At 44.5% G+C, this 13,397-nt stretch overlaps 1 protein-coding gene across 4 annotated transcripts in view; it reads left to right on the top strand.

Annotated features, from left to right (window-relative positions):
• Nucleotides 1-13,397, top strand: part of RSF1 (remodeling and spacing factor 1) — a 293,731-nt gene that overhangs the window by 246,579 nt on the left and 33,755 nt on the right. For all 4 annotated transcript variants that reach the window (XM_029602188.1, XM_029602187.1, XM_029602189.1 and 1 more), the window contains one exon: nucleotides 6,382-6,485. In XM_029602188.1, coding sequence (XP_029458048.1) covers nucleotides 6,382-6,485 — 104 coding nt within the window. The remainder of the gene's footprint in view (nucleotides 1-6,381; nucleotides 6,486-13,397) is intronic.

Genomic DNA, 13,397 nt, shown 5'->3' with positions numbered 1-13,397 from the left:
TCAGAAAGCGTTGGATCTGAATATTATATAATACTTAAGTTTTATTGGGGCAAGTCATATATGAACTGAGCAAAGATCATCTTTGTGGTTACTGTTAATTGTAAATTCATTTACTGTGCACAATATCCCATGAATACTAAGTGTGCAAGGGAAAGCATTCAAATCCTTCCTTTTTCCACATATGTTTCGACAAAAACATTTTTTTGAAAGCTTTTGTTTTTTGAAAAGCCACTTTTTGCTAATTATAAAAAAAAACCTACCACTTTTCTCTGATAAGTATCCTTAGTGAGGCAAACATGGGTAAACTCAAATGCTTTCCATTGTGGTTTTTGGATCTGTGCAAGTCTGGACCATGAACCTTCGTTCACAATTACCCAGGAACGTTTATTTAGATAGCTGGGGGGGAGGGGGGGCTGATGGGCATGAGGATCGCTTGATGACTTGCCTGCTTGGTGCAAAGGTGACAGACCTCATGTGTCACCTAGATAGGATTTTAGACAGTGCTGGGGAGGAGCCAGCTATTGTGGTATATGTGGGCAACAGCGACATAGGAAGATATGGGCATTCTCAGAAATACTCCACATTCCACATGCAGGACCCCAGATGCAGGTAGGCAGAGCTCTGGAGTCTCAATTGATGGGTGAGGGAATGATGCAGGGCAGAGGGCTTCAGATTTGTTAGAAACCGGGCAACATTTTAGAGAAAGGGGAGCCTGTTCCGAAAGGATGGGCTTCACTTTAACCAGGGTGGAATGTGGCTGCTAACACTAATGTTTAAAAAACAGAGAAAGCAGCTTTTAAACTAGATCATGGGGGAAAGCCTTCAGTCACTCGGTAGCTCATGGTTTGGAATAAGATATCTTCAAAGGATACAAGCATAATGGGATAGTTAGAATATCCCGATAGAGAGGTTGCAATAGCGGCAGAAGTAGCTCAGGTGCTTTGAAATAAAGGACTGGAGAGTGGTCAATGTAATGCTTATTTTTAAAAAGGGTTCCAGGAGTGATCCAGGAAACTACAGACCAGTGAGCCTGACATCAGTGTCAGGTAAAATGGTAAAAGCTATTATAAAGAACAAAATTATTGGCTATCTGGATAAACAGAGAAAAATGGGGTGGATTTAGCAAAGTGAAGTCTTGTCTTACAAATATATTAGACTAGCTGTTAAGCCCGTAACAACGGGCTACATTTAAAAAACATTTTTCGGTCCATTTCCTTCCCACTCCCCCCTCCCTCAGCTCACTCTCTCCCCCTCCCTCCCTCCCCCCCCCCCCCTAGTCTCCCTCCCTCTCCCTCCTCCCTCCCCCCTCCCCTCAGCTCACTCTCCTCACTCCCCCCTCCCCTCACCTCATTCTCTCCTCCCTCCCCTCAGCTCATCCACAACCGGCAGACGGAAGATCTCCAGGGGTGGGGGGTGTCCCTCCCTCCCTCGCGTGCGGCAGCACTCCTGCTCCTCGTCGTCGCCGCCACTGCCGCCGCCACTCCTGCGCCTCGCCGCCGCCGCTCCTAAGGACCCAGCTCCATTTTTGTTTTCGGGCACGCTCCGCTCTGACCGACGTGCTCGCCCGCGCATGTGCGGTAGAGCTGCTCTCTACTGTGCTTTTGCGGGCCGTTGGTCAGAGCCCATTTATAAGGTAGATTTGTTTGAAGGGGTTAACAAATGTGGACAAGGAGAGTCTATTGATAAAGTGTGTACAGATTTTCAGAAAGCATTTGACAAAGTCCTATTGAAAGACTCATCAAAATGAAAAAGCCATGCAACAGGAGGCAGTGTCCTTTAGTGGATTGATAACTGGCTAAAGATAGGGAACAGAGAATAGGACTGAATAGTCATTTCTCTCAATGGGGAAAATGGTGGAATACATCAGGGATCTCTACTCGGACCATTGCTTTTTAATATTAATGATCTGGAAAAGGGAGTGATGAGTGAGATGATCAAATTCACAAATGTCACAGTTGTTCAAAGTTTTTTGATCATGAGCCAGTTGTGAGAAATTGCAAGAGAACTTTGCAAAATTGGGTGATTGGGAGTCTAAATAGTAGATGAAATTTAATGTGGAGAAGTGCAAAGTGATGTATATAGTGTGATGGCTCACCGTCCGTGAGGCCTCGAGCACCGCGCTTCGGTCTCCAGTCCTGAGTCGCCACCAGTTGCCCCGGTCCCTGGAGTTCACGGTGTTCACGTAACTCCCTGAGTCCGTGCCTCTGCTGGCCCTGGTTTTGCTGGGCTTCTGAGTTCCCTTCAGGCAGGGTTGGGGGTAAGCAGTTCCCCCAATCCCCAAAGACAACACAGAAAGAGGAATAGTTCCTTCAAAGCAGTTTAATAAGTAACAACTGGCTGCATTACATGGGGTTTGTCCCCTCCCCCTCCAGCCCTCTGGTTCCCTTACAAGCAGTGCTAGTTCAGAGCCATCCTTTACCTCCTCTGCTCAGCACTATTACCAGCCCCCAACACCACAGGCCCTTTTAGAGTAAAGATTATACTTCCCCCTCCACCTGGATTACTCCGTATCCATGCATGAACTGGAGGACTCCTCTATCCCTGAACCTACCTCCATCTCCTCCTCCTCTGACTCTGAAGAGCTGGCTTTTTGTGGCCAGTCCCACCAAGGGGGCACGCCCTCTTCCTCCACCTCCATGGACTCATCGGTGTCTGCCTCATTAACCTCTATGCTTGCCACCTGTTCGCCTTCAGGCTTTCCTTCCCTGTCTGGTGGTGTTTCAGGGAAGCTGGGATTCGTAGTTCTTCTCTTCCCCTGCGCCCCCTGCTGTCTGGCTCTGGTACTCTTGTTGCACTTATGGTAGCTTGTCAGCTCCTGCCTGCGGCCGGGCTGCGCTACAACACAATAGGGAAGAATAATCGAAACTAAAGATACACAATGCTGGGGTCTCTATTAAGCATCATCACCCTAGAACAAAAATCTTGGAAACATTGTGGACAATACTTTGAAATTCTTGACCAGTAAGTGGCAATGGTCAATAAAGCAAATAGAATGTTAGGTATTATTATGAAAGGAATGGAAAATAGTTTCTGTTCTATCATAATGCCTCTATATTGGTCCATGATGGGCTCATACCTTGAGTATTGTATGCAGTTCTGGTTGCTCTAGTTGTGAAAAGATATAGTGAAACTAGAAAAATTACAGAGAAGGGCAACCAAAATGACTCTCCTATGAAGAAAGCCTAAACAAGTTTGAGAACAAAGCTTTTAGGAAAAATGGCAAAACATTTTTTAAAGAAGCTTTTACCTGATTATTTATGTTTTTTCTGTAGTTTTGAAAATTTGTGTTTTACATGTTTATATTTATATAATCTGCCCTGGTCACTTTTTGTTGAAAGAGGCAGAATATAAGATTTTGAAATAAATAAATAAAAATAAATAAGGTTAGGGCTCTTCAGCCTGATGAAGAGATGGTTGATGGGAGATATGATAGAGGTCTACAAAATCTTGAGTGGGATGGAACGGGTAAACAGGGAACTGTTATTTACCCTTTCGGATAATACTAGGACTAGGGAATACTCAATGAACCTAATAGGTAGCACATTTAAAACAAATCATAAAAGTATTTTTCACTCAGTGCATAATTAAACTTTGGAAATTGTTGCTAAAGGATGTGCTTTAAGGTTAAGGGTTTTTTGGGGGGGGTTTTTCTATACCAACATTCGTTGCTGGACATTATATCGGTTTACAGGCAACAAGTATTCAGCAACGAAGCTTTCCTGTCGTGTATGCAGATGGACTCAGAACAAGTGGGTATAGTGTGCTCGTGCTAGCAGTTGGAGACGGATCTGACGTCAGCACGGGTACAGATACCCCCACAGGAAGTGAAGCTCTTCAGTAATTTCCGTCTCCAAAGCAGTTTAGAGAGCCTGCACGCTCACTGAGCGTGTTTCCAATCTACTTTCTATTTTCTACTTTCTACTTGATGGACCCTTGGTCTGACCCAGTGTGGCATGTTCTTAGGGAGATTAGCGGGGAATGTGGAGTTTGAGGGAGGGAAGGAATGGAATAAGGGCTTTATGGAAATGCACAATTTGTAGTACCTTGAAAGCTGACCTGGAGATTGAAACTACAGAAAGAATTGTACATTGTCATTGATCTTGCCACAATACTGTTCTGTGTAAATGTATAATTAGCCTAATTCTATTCAGATTGTAAGATTGTCCAGTTTACTTATAGGTACATTTTCAGAGACTTGCATAGCAGTGACAATTTTTTCCTAATAGGGGACCCATTTCATTCTTGGTAGATAGGCATATTTTACTGAACTTTAATTATTTATTTATTTATTTTATTTAAACATTTTTATAGACAGACGTTCGTTGGGAACATCACATCGGTTTACATGTAACATTAATGCAGCAAAACAGGCTTTAAAGAAATCAGAAAGGTAGCTTTTACAAAACTTAGAACAAACAGGCTTTAGAGATAATCAAGAACTGGATTTTAAATAATTTAGAACAGGCTTTATACACATGCACACATGGCTGAATTAGCTCAAGTTTCAAATAGATGAACAGTAGCACCAAACATCAAGGTTTCAACCTTAGCTACTATTTGTGCATTTTTCATAAATATTTTTAATTCAGTTACCTTAGAAATACAAATAAAATTATCAGAAGTAAAAGTAAATGTTCCATTCACTCAGCTTCTGCTTGGATTTTGCTTGAACATACTGTGGGAAAAGATTATAAGCCCCTTGCTACTTCTCTTCACTTCCTGAATACTGTAAAAGAAGATATACAGATGTTCAGCTACTTCACTGGGGAAGGGGAGAAGTTAGATTGGGGCAGATTAAGAAGGAATAAAATTAGATTTTTTTGATGTACCCAGTCTTTGTGGAAGCTCCAGCACCAAGTGAAGTGCACTGTCCTAGCCTGTCCTAGCTGTGTCTGTAGGCAAGGACCTGCCTTCTCATGGCTCTTTTTACAGATGTGTGCAATATGACATGGAGACAGAAAATGACCATTTTCAAAGTTTGTAAGAACATGGTCTGTGTCTCCCCCATAGTACCTTATTTATTTTATTTATTTATTTAGATTTATATTCCGCTTTTTGCAGCGCTTCAAAGTGGATTACATTTCAGGTACTGTAGGGATTCCCCTATCCCCAGAGGACTTACAATCTAAGTTTGTACCTGAGTCAGTGGAGGGTAAAGTGACTTGCCCAAGGTCACAAGGAGCGACACTGGGACTTGAACCCTGGTCTTCTGGTTTATAGCCCTCTGCTCTAACCACTAGGCTACACCTCCACTTATATGTGAAAGGCTCTCCAATATACTGTACTTAGTACCTTCTCTGACACACACATTTGATTAAGCAGTACATAGCGCCAAAAGACATTGGTGTAGTACTGTGCAGTCTCACAAATTAATTTGCATGTTGAGAATTGTTTCAACAGCATGTTACCACTTTTGTAGATTAGATTTTCCATCTGGTGTATTCTCTCTTTATTTTACAGATTTTTTTCAACTTTTCCTTACTTTTCTTTTATAAGTATTTTTAGCCTTTTTATGGGAGCGTGGCTTGGGGATCACCTTGCTCATAATTTAAATCAGCATGGGATCTTATCTCTATAGGTTTTGATCCTGGAGAAAACTGGATTCTGTGCAGGTTGGATCAATGGAGAATAACCCAAAGATAATAAGGCACATGAGCTTTTGAGGTATGATATCTAAAAAATGAAGAAGGAACCTATATGAGCCTGCATCATATAGGCCCCTGTATCATCTTTGGGTTATTTTCCTGTCAGTCCAGTAAAAATATCTGAACAGAGAATCCATTCTTATTTGTTTTATGCTAGTTGTCATGTTACTTGCCTGGCTATCATTTTCATGCACGTTCAGGTTTGGCTAAGTGTGTTTCATCTTTCTGATTCCATGGGAACTCCTCTGAAATGCTCCTGTTTTGTAGGCACTGCCTTGTCATTGGGCATATAATTTGACCTGTCTAAGATTAGAAAGTTGGATTTGAGATGGAAAAGCTTTCACAATTAGCTGAGCTAAGCATCCAGTTCAGTCAGATCATATGAGGGCTTTTTCGTTAATCTACTTTGGAAATCGGTAACTGTTAATTGGTCAGTAAATTTCATACACCAATTTACTTTCAAGATCAGACATCATTGTGAAAAAACGTAATAAAAGTTTTGTAACACCTGATGGTGGTAGTTTGTTTTTGTGGTGCCCAAACATTTTTACACCTGATTTTCCTCTCATAAGTCTGATTTGTACACAGAAGCCAGAGCAGCAAGAATTTACTTGTAGATTGTCCACTGTTTTCTTAGATCTTAATGTTTGGCTGTTTCTCATATGTTTAAGGGTGGAGAGATGGTGTAAAGCACTTTGATGTATCCTTACTTACATTTCATTGTTGTTTTCAACAGGAGCCAGAAATTTCAGAACCTTTGGATGTAAAGAAAAAAGATTCCAAAAAATCCAAATTATTGGAAAGAAGATCGACGAGGACACGAAAATGCATAAGCTATAGGTATGGGATGTGCTGAAGAAGAGTGATTGGTTGAAAAGGCCCTGTTTCACTGTCAGTGAAGAGAGGCACCAGAGTATATTAGAAAGTTTCAGAGAATCCGGCTGGAAACTCACTTGGGTCATTCACTGTAGCGTGTCTTTGTGTTTCCTAATGTTATCAAACAAGAAAATGCACAGCTCCCTTTCTTTGGGCTGGCTAGGGCTCTGACTACTACCACAGCAGCTTTCACAATCAGATGGGGGTGGAAGCAGAAACAAATCTCAATAGTGATTGCAAAGGTCCACAAACACTAGGGAGCAAAGGAAGCCACCATCTGTCGTCATTGCAACATCAGGATAGAGGGAGAGGCCTTGGGGAACTAAAGGGGAAAATATCTGGATGCTGCCTCAATTTAATCCCCATTCCTTGCACCCTTCTTCACCATCTCAGCATGAGAGAATGGAGCTAAAGCTGATTGGGCGAAAAGCACAAGAATCAAGTGCTGACAAGCCCAAGAAAAGCATAGCTTACAGGAAGAATACGAGGAAATATGTTTCTAGAAAAATAAATTATTTAAGAGCAACACAGTCATTAAGGGTCTCATTTTTAATTTGAGGTTTTATCCCCTTTCTGGGGAGATTATTGGTGTTGAAAGGTTTTAAAAGCTTCTCTAACTTAACCATTCTGCCCACTAAGAATATTGGGGGGGGAGTTATGTTGACTCATATGAAACATAGAACATATCAGCAGATAAAAGCTAGAAGGCCCATCCAGTTGCTCATCTTCATCTCCCGTCTTATTTACTGCAGACCTTAATTGACCCTTGGCATTTCAAGGATTTTATTGGTTGAGGATGTGGATAAGACATTTAGCATAAATGGGTTTAAAAGTTCCTCAAGGAAAAATTCATAAATGGTTAGACTTTGGGAACGCCATCGCTTATCCCTAGGAATGAGCATCAAGGTATGGATCAGTTCTTTAGTGCAAGTTTCCAAAAAAAGATTTGTACAGAATCTTCCACTGTGAAGCTAAAGTCTCCTGCACTTTACTACCTCAATCATAGTTCTTCCACTGGAGTTCCTGCTGTTGTACCTCAGGCCTTTCTAAGAAAAATGTGGCTTGATTTTGTAATCAAGTTACAATGTGAACCGGTATGATGTATGCTTACTAATGCCGGTATATAAAAAGTTTTAAATAAATAAATAAATAAAATGATTTTACTGAGATGCCACCCCCTCTGCCACTGGAGCAGATGTCTCTCATTTTAGAATCTTTGGCACCTAAAATGAAAAGTCAGTCTTCCATCACTCCCTATCAATGCAGAGAAGAAACAAACCAGACTTAGTCTCATGAGCTGCATTACTCTAAGAAAAGGATAACATCAGATGATCGACCTGTATGAATCGCTGGAGGGATCTGCATCTACCTATCTTTCTCCTAGGACAAGCAGGATGGTAGTCCTCACACATGGGTGACATCATCAGATGGAGCCCAGCATGGAACACGTCTGTCAGTTTCTAGAACTTTGACTTAGGCACACTGAGCATGCCCAGCATGCCACTGTCCACACAGTGTCCCTCTTCAGTCTCTTCTTTTCCGTGGAGCTGTTTGCCTCGCGGGTTTTTGGAGCTCTGCTCTTTAGAATCTTTCTCGGCACTTTTTCAGTACTTTTCTGTGCTGGGTCCCCCTTCCCCAGTCGGTGCTTCAGGGTGGTATGGTAACTTCTTGTACCTTCTTTGCAGTCGATTCCCGACTGTGCCGTCCTCTGTATCCACTGGTCATCGACCATTCGCTGGCTCTCTTTCATGGCGTCGGGTTTTCGCTGATGCCCTCTATGTCAGCGGACCATGTCTATTACAGATCCGCTTGACATTTGCATCTTCTGCCTGGGAGCGTCGCACGACATCCAGAGGTGTCATCTTTGCGACCAAATGACCCCCAAGGGTCGTCTGGCTCGACTTGATAAAATGGAAAAACTCTTTGGGACTAAAGAATCTGACCCTTCAACTCCAGCGTCATGAGCCTCTACTCCCAAGTACCGTGGTGCCCTCACATGAGCATGGTGCTGGAGATAGGCCTTCTTCAGTGTCGTCGTGCTCCAGGACCTCAGGATTATCTCCATCCTCAGTGCCAGGGAAAGACTGAGCCGAGCACCGTGGGAAACCTTGGAAGCATTGGCACCGGTCACCATCATCATACAGTGCTTTGCTTGGGGCAGTACCAGGGTCCTCTTAGCTGCCCCCGGGAGTCCTGGGTGTTCTCCACCAACATCGGTGCTGGGTACTGAGCGCTTCTTTGGACAGAGCTCTCCACCTTTTTAATAGCAGGAGTGGTAGAACCTGTTCTACAAGGTCATCAAGGACAGGGATTCTACTCCAAATACTTCCTGATTCCAAAGAAGGAGATTATGCCCCATCTTAGACCTGAGAGCCTTGAACAAATATCTATGAAGAGAAAAGTTCAAGATGGTCTCACTGGGCACCCTGATTCCCCTCCTGCAAAGAGGGGACTGGCTTTGCTTCCTCGACCTAAAGGGCACTTATGCCCACATAGGAATCTCCCCCGGTCACAGGAAGTACCTTCAATTCCTGGTAGGCGACAATCACTTCCAGTATTAGCTATGGCCGTTTGGCCTGGTCTTGGCCCCACGTGTCTTTACCAAGTGCTTGGCAGTCATGGGTGCACACCTTCATCGACTAGCGGTGCACATCTTCCCCCTACTTGGAACGACTGGCTGATCAAGATGGCCACACGCGAAGAGACGCTTCATTCCCTCAACTTGACCATATGGGTGCTGGAATCCCTCGGATTTGTCATCAACTACCCGAAGTCCCATCTTGTTCCGTCGACTCAGTTGGACTTCATCGGGGCCCACCTGGATATGACTCAAAGCTGGGCTTTCCTTCCTCTTGACGAGTGCTTGCTATAGTGTCTCTGGTGAGTTTGGTCCACTGCAGCCAACAGGTGCCGGCCCGCCTTATGCTTTGGTTGTTGGGTCACATGACTGCCTTGGTCCATGTCACACCCTTGGCCAGCTTGCACATGCGGAGAGCCCAATGGACTCTGCTGTCGCAGTGGCGCCAGACCTCCCAGGATCAGTGTGCAGGTGCGCATCATGCCACCCCTCCAGGTCTCCTTGTCCTGGTGGGAAATTCTCCCCAACCTGGAGTGGGGGATTCCCTTTCAGACCCTCTGTGCCAGGTTGCGCTCACTACGGATGCTTCCACCCTGGCTGGGGAGGCGCATGTGGACGGCCTCCACACACAAGGTTGCTAGTCAGCCCAGAAGGCTTTGTGCCAGATCAACTTCCTGGAACTTCGGATGATCAAGTTATGCGCTTTGGGCTTTCCAGGATCACCTGTCCAATCCAAGTGGTCCTGGTCCAGACCGACAACCAGATAGTGATGTGGTACATCAGCAAGCAAGGAGGTACCGGATCGCTCCTTCTCTGCCAGGAAGCTGACCAAATTTTTTCCTGGGCCCAGTCTCAGGGAATTCTGCTTTGGGCAGTGTACCTAGTGGGATCATAGAATGTGGTGGCAGATCATCTGAGCTGAGCATTCCACCCCCATGAGTGGTCCCTGGACCAGGCAGTAGCGAATCACCTTTTCCATCTCTGGGAGGAACCGAACATAAATCTCTTCGCCTCCCCCTACAACAGCAAAGTGAGCAATTTCTGATCCCTTCACTGGGGAACCGAGGGGCCAGCCTCAGATGCCTTTGCCACCATTGGAGCAAGAGCCTGCTATATGCATATCCTCCGCTTATGCTGGTGTTGAAGACTCTCCTGAAGCTCCAGCAGGATGGGGAGGGACCATGATTTTTGTGGACGCCTGGTGGTCGAGACAGGCCTGTCGAGAGGTCCCTAATCATTCGGGACCTCTCCTTCAGGGAACCATTCAATCTAGGGACCTTCCCTGACCTGATCTCACAGGATCAGGGCAGGCTGCACCATCCCAACCTCTGGGCACTGTCTCTGATGGCCTGGAAGTTGAGAGGTTAGTCCTATGGTCCCTTGACCTCTCTGAGGACGTATCTCGGTCCTGGTAGCTTCTTGAAAGCCATCCACCAGGAAGTTGTACACTGAAGAGGAGGAGGTTCTCCATTTGGTGTGAGAGGCATGGCTTGGATCCATTCTCTTGTCCTACTCTCAAGTTGATGGACTACTTGCTATCTCTTTTTGATTCTGGTCTGAAAACCAACTCTTTCAGAGTGCACCTCAGTGCTATCGGGGCCGACCACCACGAGGTGGATGGTTCACAGATTTCCATGCATCCTGTGGTGAGCCAGTTCATGCCAGATTTGCTTCAGCTGAAACCTCCCCTGCGGCCTCCTGGTGTGTCCTGGGATCTTAACATAGTCCTGGCTCATCTCATGCGAGATCCCTTTGAGCAACAGTGTTCATGCGAGTTGAAGTACCTGACATGGAAGGTTATCTTCTTGATTGCGGTTACTTCAGCACACACAGACAGTGAGCTTCAGGCATTGGTAACATATCCATCTTACACAAAATTTTTTCATGATAGGGTGGCGCTTTGCAACCACCCTAAGTTCCTGCCTAAGGTGGTGACTGATTTTAATCTCAGCCAGTCAATTATCCTACCTACCTTTTTTTCCCAGGCCATATTCTCACCATGGTGAACGGGCTGTACGCAGCCTGGTCTGCAAAAGAACCTTGGCTTTCTCTCTGGAGAGAACAGCAGGCCACCGACAGTCCACGCAACTCTTTGTTTCCTTCGATAAGAACAGATTGGGGATTGCAGTTACCAAGCACACGTTATCCAACTGGCTGGCAGATTGTATTTCCTTCTGCTATGTGGGCCTTCAGCTTGGAGGCCACAACAAGGCTCATTCCAACCATGCCATGGCGGCTTTGGGAGCCCATCTGCATGTGGTGAACTATGAAGAACAACCATCTGATCTTGAGAAACCATTATTTGTACAGAATTAAGCTTCCATGCATTAACTTCCAAATCTCCTACAATTTTAGTGAGATCTTCCATAGCCTTCCCCTGAGAAGACGCTTGTGATTCAATTAAAGATATAAAGTCAGCAATATCTGCAGAACATTTGGAGATGAAACCCTCTAATCCAGTGGTCCCCAAACCTGTCCTGGAGGGCCACCAGCCAGTCGGGTTTTTGGGATATCTACAATGAATATGTATGAGAGAAAATTTGCATGTTATGGAGGCAGTGCATGCCAATTAGCATCCAGAGTAATAGCTAGTGGTCTCACCAGAATAGGATTAGATCCCACTCCACAGAGGGGGAAGGCATCTCAAAATCCACTGAAGCCCCAGTCACTTCTCCAAGGCCACCATCTTTCACTGACAGGACTGCATGGGACTACATCTCCCCAGGTCATATTCCCAGTTTTACAGAAAAAAAATCAAATATCTCAGCAGGCTGTGTACATACCCTGGCAGGATTAAGAATCCACTCCATTGAGGTGCCCCATCCAGTGGCTCCACACTTCAGCTGCTCCAGAGCCACCTACTGCAGACACACTCTGTCCTCGAAAGCTCATGATTCAATGAATTGGTTAGTCTACATCAGACTAATACGGCTATCCTTCTGAATCATTTTCTCCACATGGAAAGCACTGGATTCAGCCGTATGAAGTGAAAATTCGTCAGCCTTATGAAGATTCATCTGATGAAGTGGACTCTGTCCTCGAAAGCTCATGCTTCAAAAAATTGCTTAGTCTATAAGGTGCCACTTGACTCCTGTCATTTTTACTGTTCCACAAGGTGCAAGTACCCAGTGCTGTCATGCATTCTCTAACATGGTGGTTAAATTTGCTAAACCTCCTCAAAGGTCAGTGTTGTCACCACCCTCAGTTTCGAGATAGTAAACTCATGCTTCCAATTGAGGATGGGGAGCACATCTCAACAACTTATCTTCTCAAGAAATTTGATTGCCAATAGAAAAATTACTTCACATGAGCTAAAAGCCATCTTCAATGCTCTCAATCCATGGTTAAAAAAACAAAGTAGTCTTATTCTAAATGGATAACCAAGTAGCAGTGTTTTATATTACAAACAGGGAGGAAATGATGCAATCTGTCTTTGTCAAGCAGCTTACAAAATCTGGAGATGGGCAGATTCCCAAGGAATTGTACTCCAAGCTGTCTATATCCTGATGAGGGAGATTCACATAGCAGACAGATTGTCACCACTTACAACCACAAAATGGTCGTTAGACAGAAGAGTAACACAAGAGCTCTTGCAACTCTGGGGCACTCCATTGATAGATCTATTTGTAATGCCAGTAAATAACAAAGTGGGGTTGTTTTTTTTTATTTAATATTCTGCTTTTGGCACCTCAAAGTGTATTACATTCAGATACTGTGGTGATTTCCCTATCCCTAGAGGAGCTTACAATATAATACCTAGATTCACCAAAAAGTTACTAATACATTGATAACAAAAAGGGGCGTGTTTATGGAAATTTTTGAATTACTGCACCACGCGATAACTTACTGCTTCACATCGGTATTTCCGCATGGTGCGGTAAACTTAGTGCACTGTGTGCTGATTCCTATTTTCGCATCCTGCGCTGGGGGAGGGGGGAGAGAGAGAACCAATCTACAAGGCCCTCATAGTAGTTAAGTATTTATATCTCTATAGGAGGGCCACCTAATAGGTCGAGGTGATGTGTTAGTGGTGGTTTAGGGACCAGTTTCTCATGTAAAGTGAGACGTACGAACAGCACAGTACACCTTGGTGAAGATTTGATGTCATTTGGAGTGAGGAAAGTCTCAAAAAGATGAAATTTCTACTATGTTCTCTCACCCTAGCTTGAACCACCAGCACCTCACCTCGACCTATTAGGTGGCCCTCCTATAGAGATATAAATAGGTGCACACAATGAGGCCTTCCCCAGAGGCACTCTACTCCACTCCACTCCACTCTCCCACTCTCTCCCCAAGCC

The sequence above is a fragment of the Rhinatrema bivittatum genome, chromosome 5, assembly GCF_901001135.1.
Source record: "Rhinatrema bivittatum chromosome 5, aRhiBiv1.1, whole genome shotgun sequence".
Lineage (NCBI taxonomy): Eukaryota > Metazoa > Chordata > Amphibia > Gymnophiona > Rhinatrematidae > Rhinatrema > Rhinatrema bivittatum.
The sequence above is the reverse complement of the archived record's forward strand: the minus strand, read 5'-3'. Positions and strand labels throughout refer to the sequence as shown.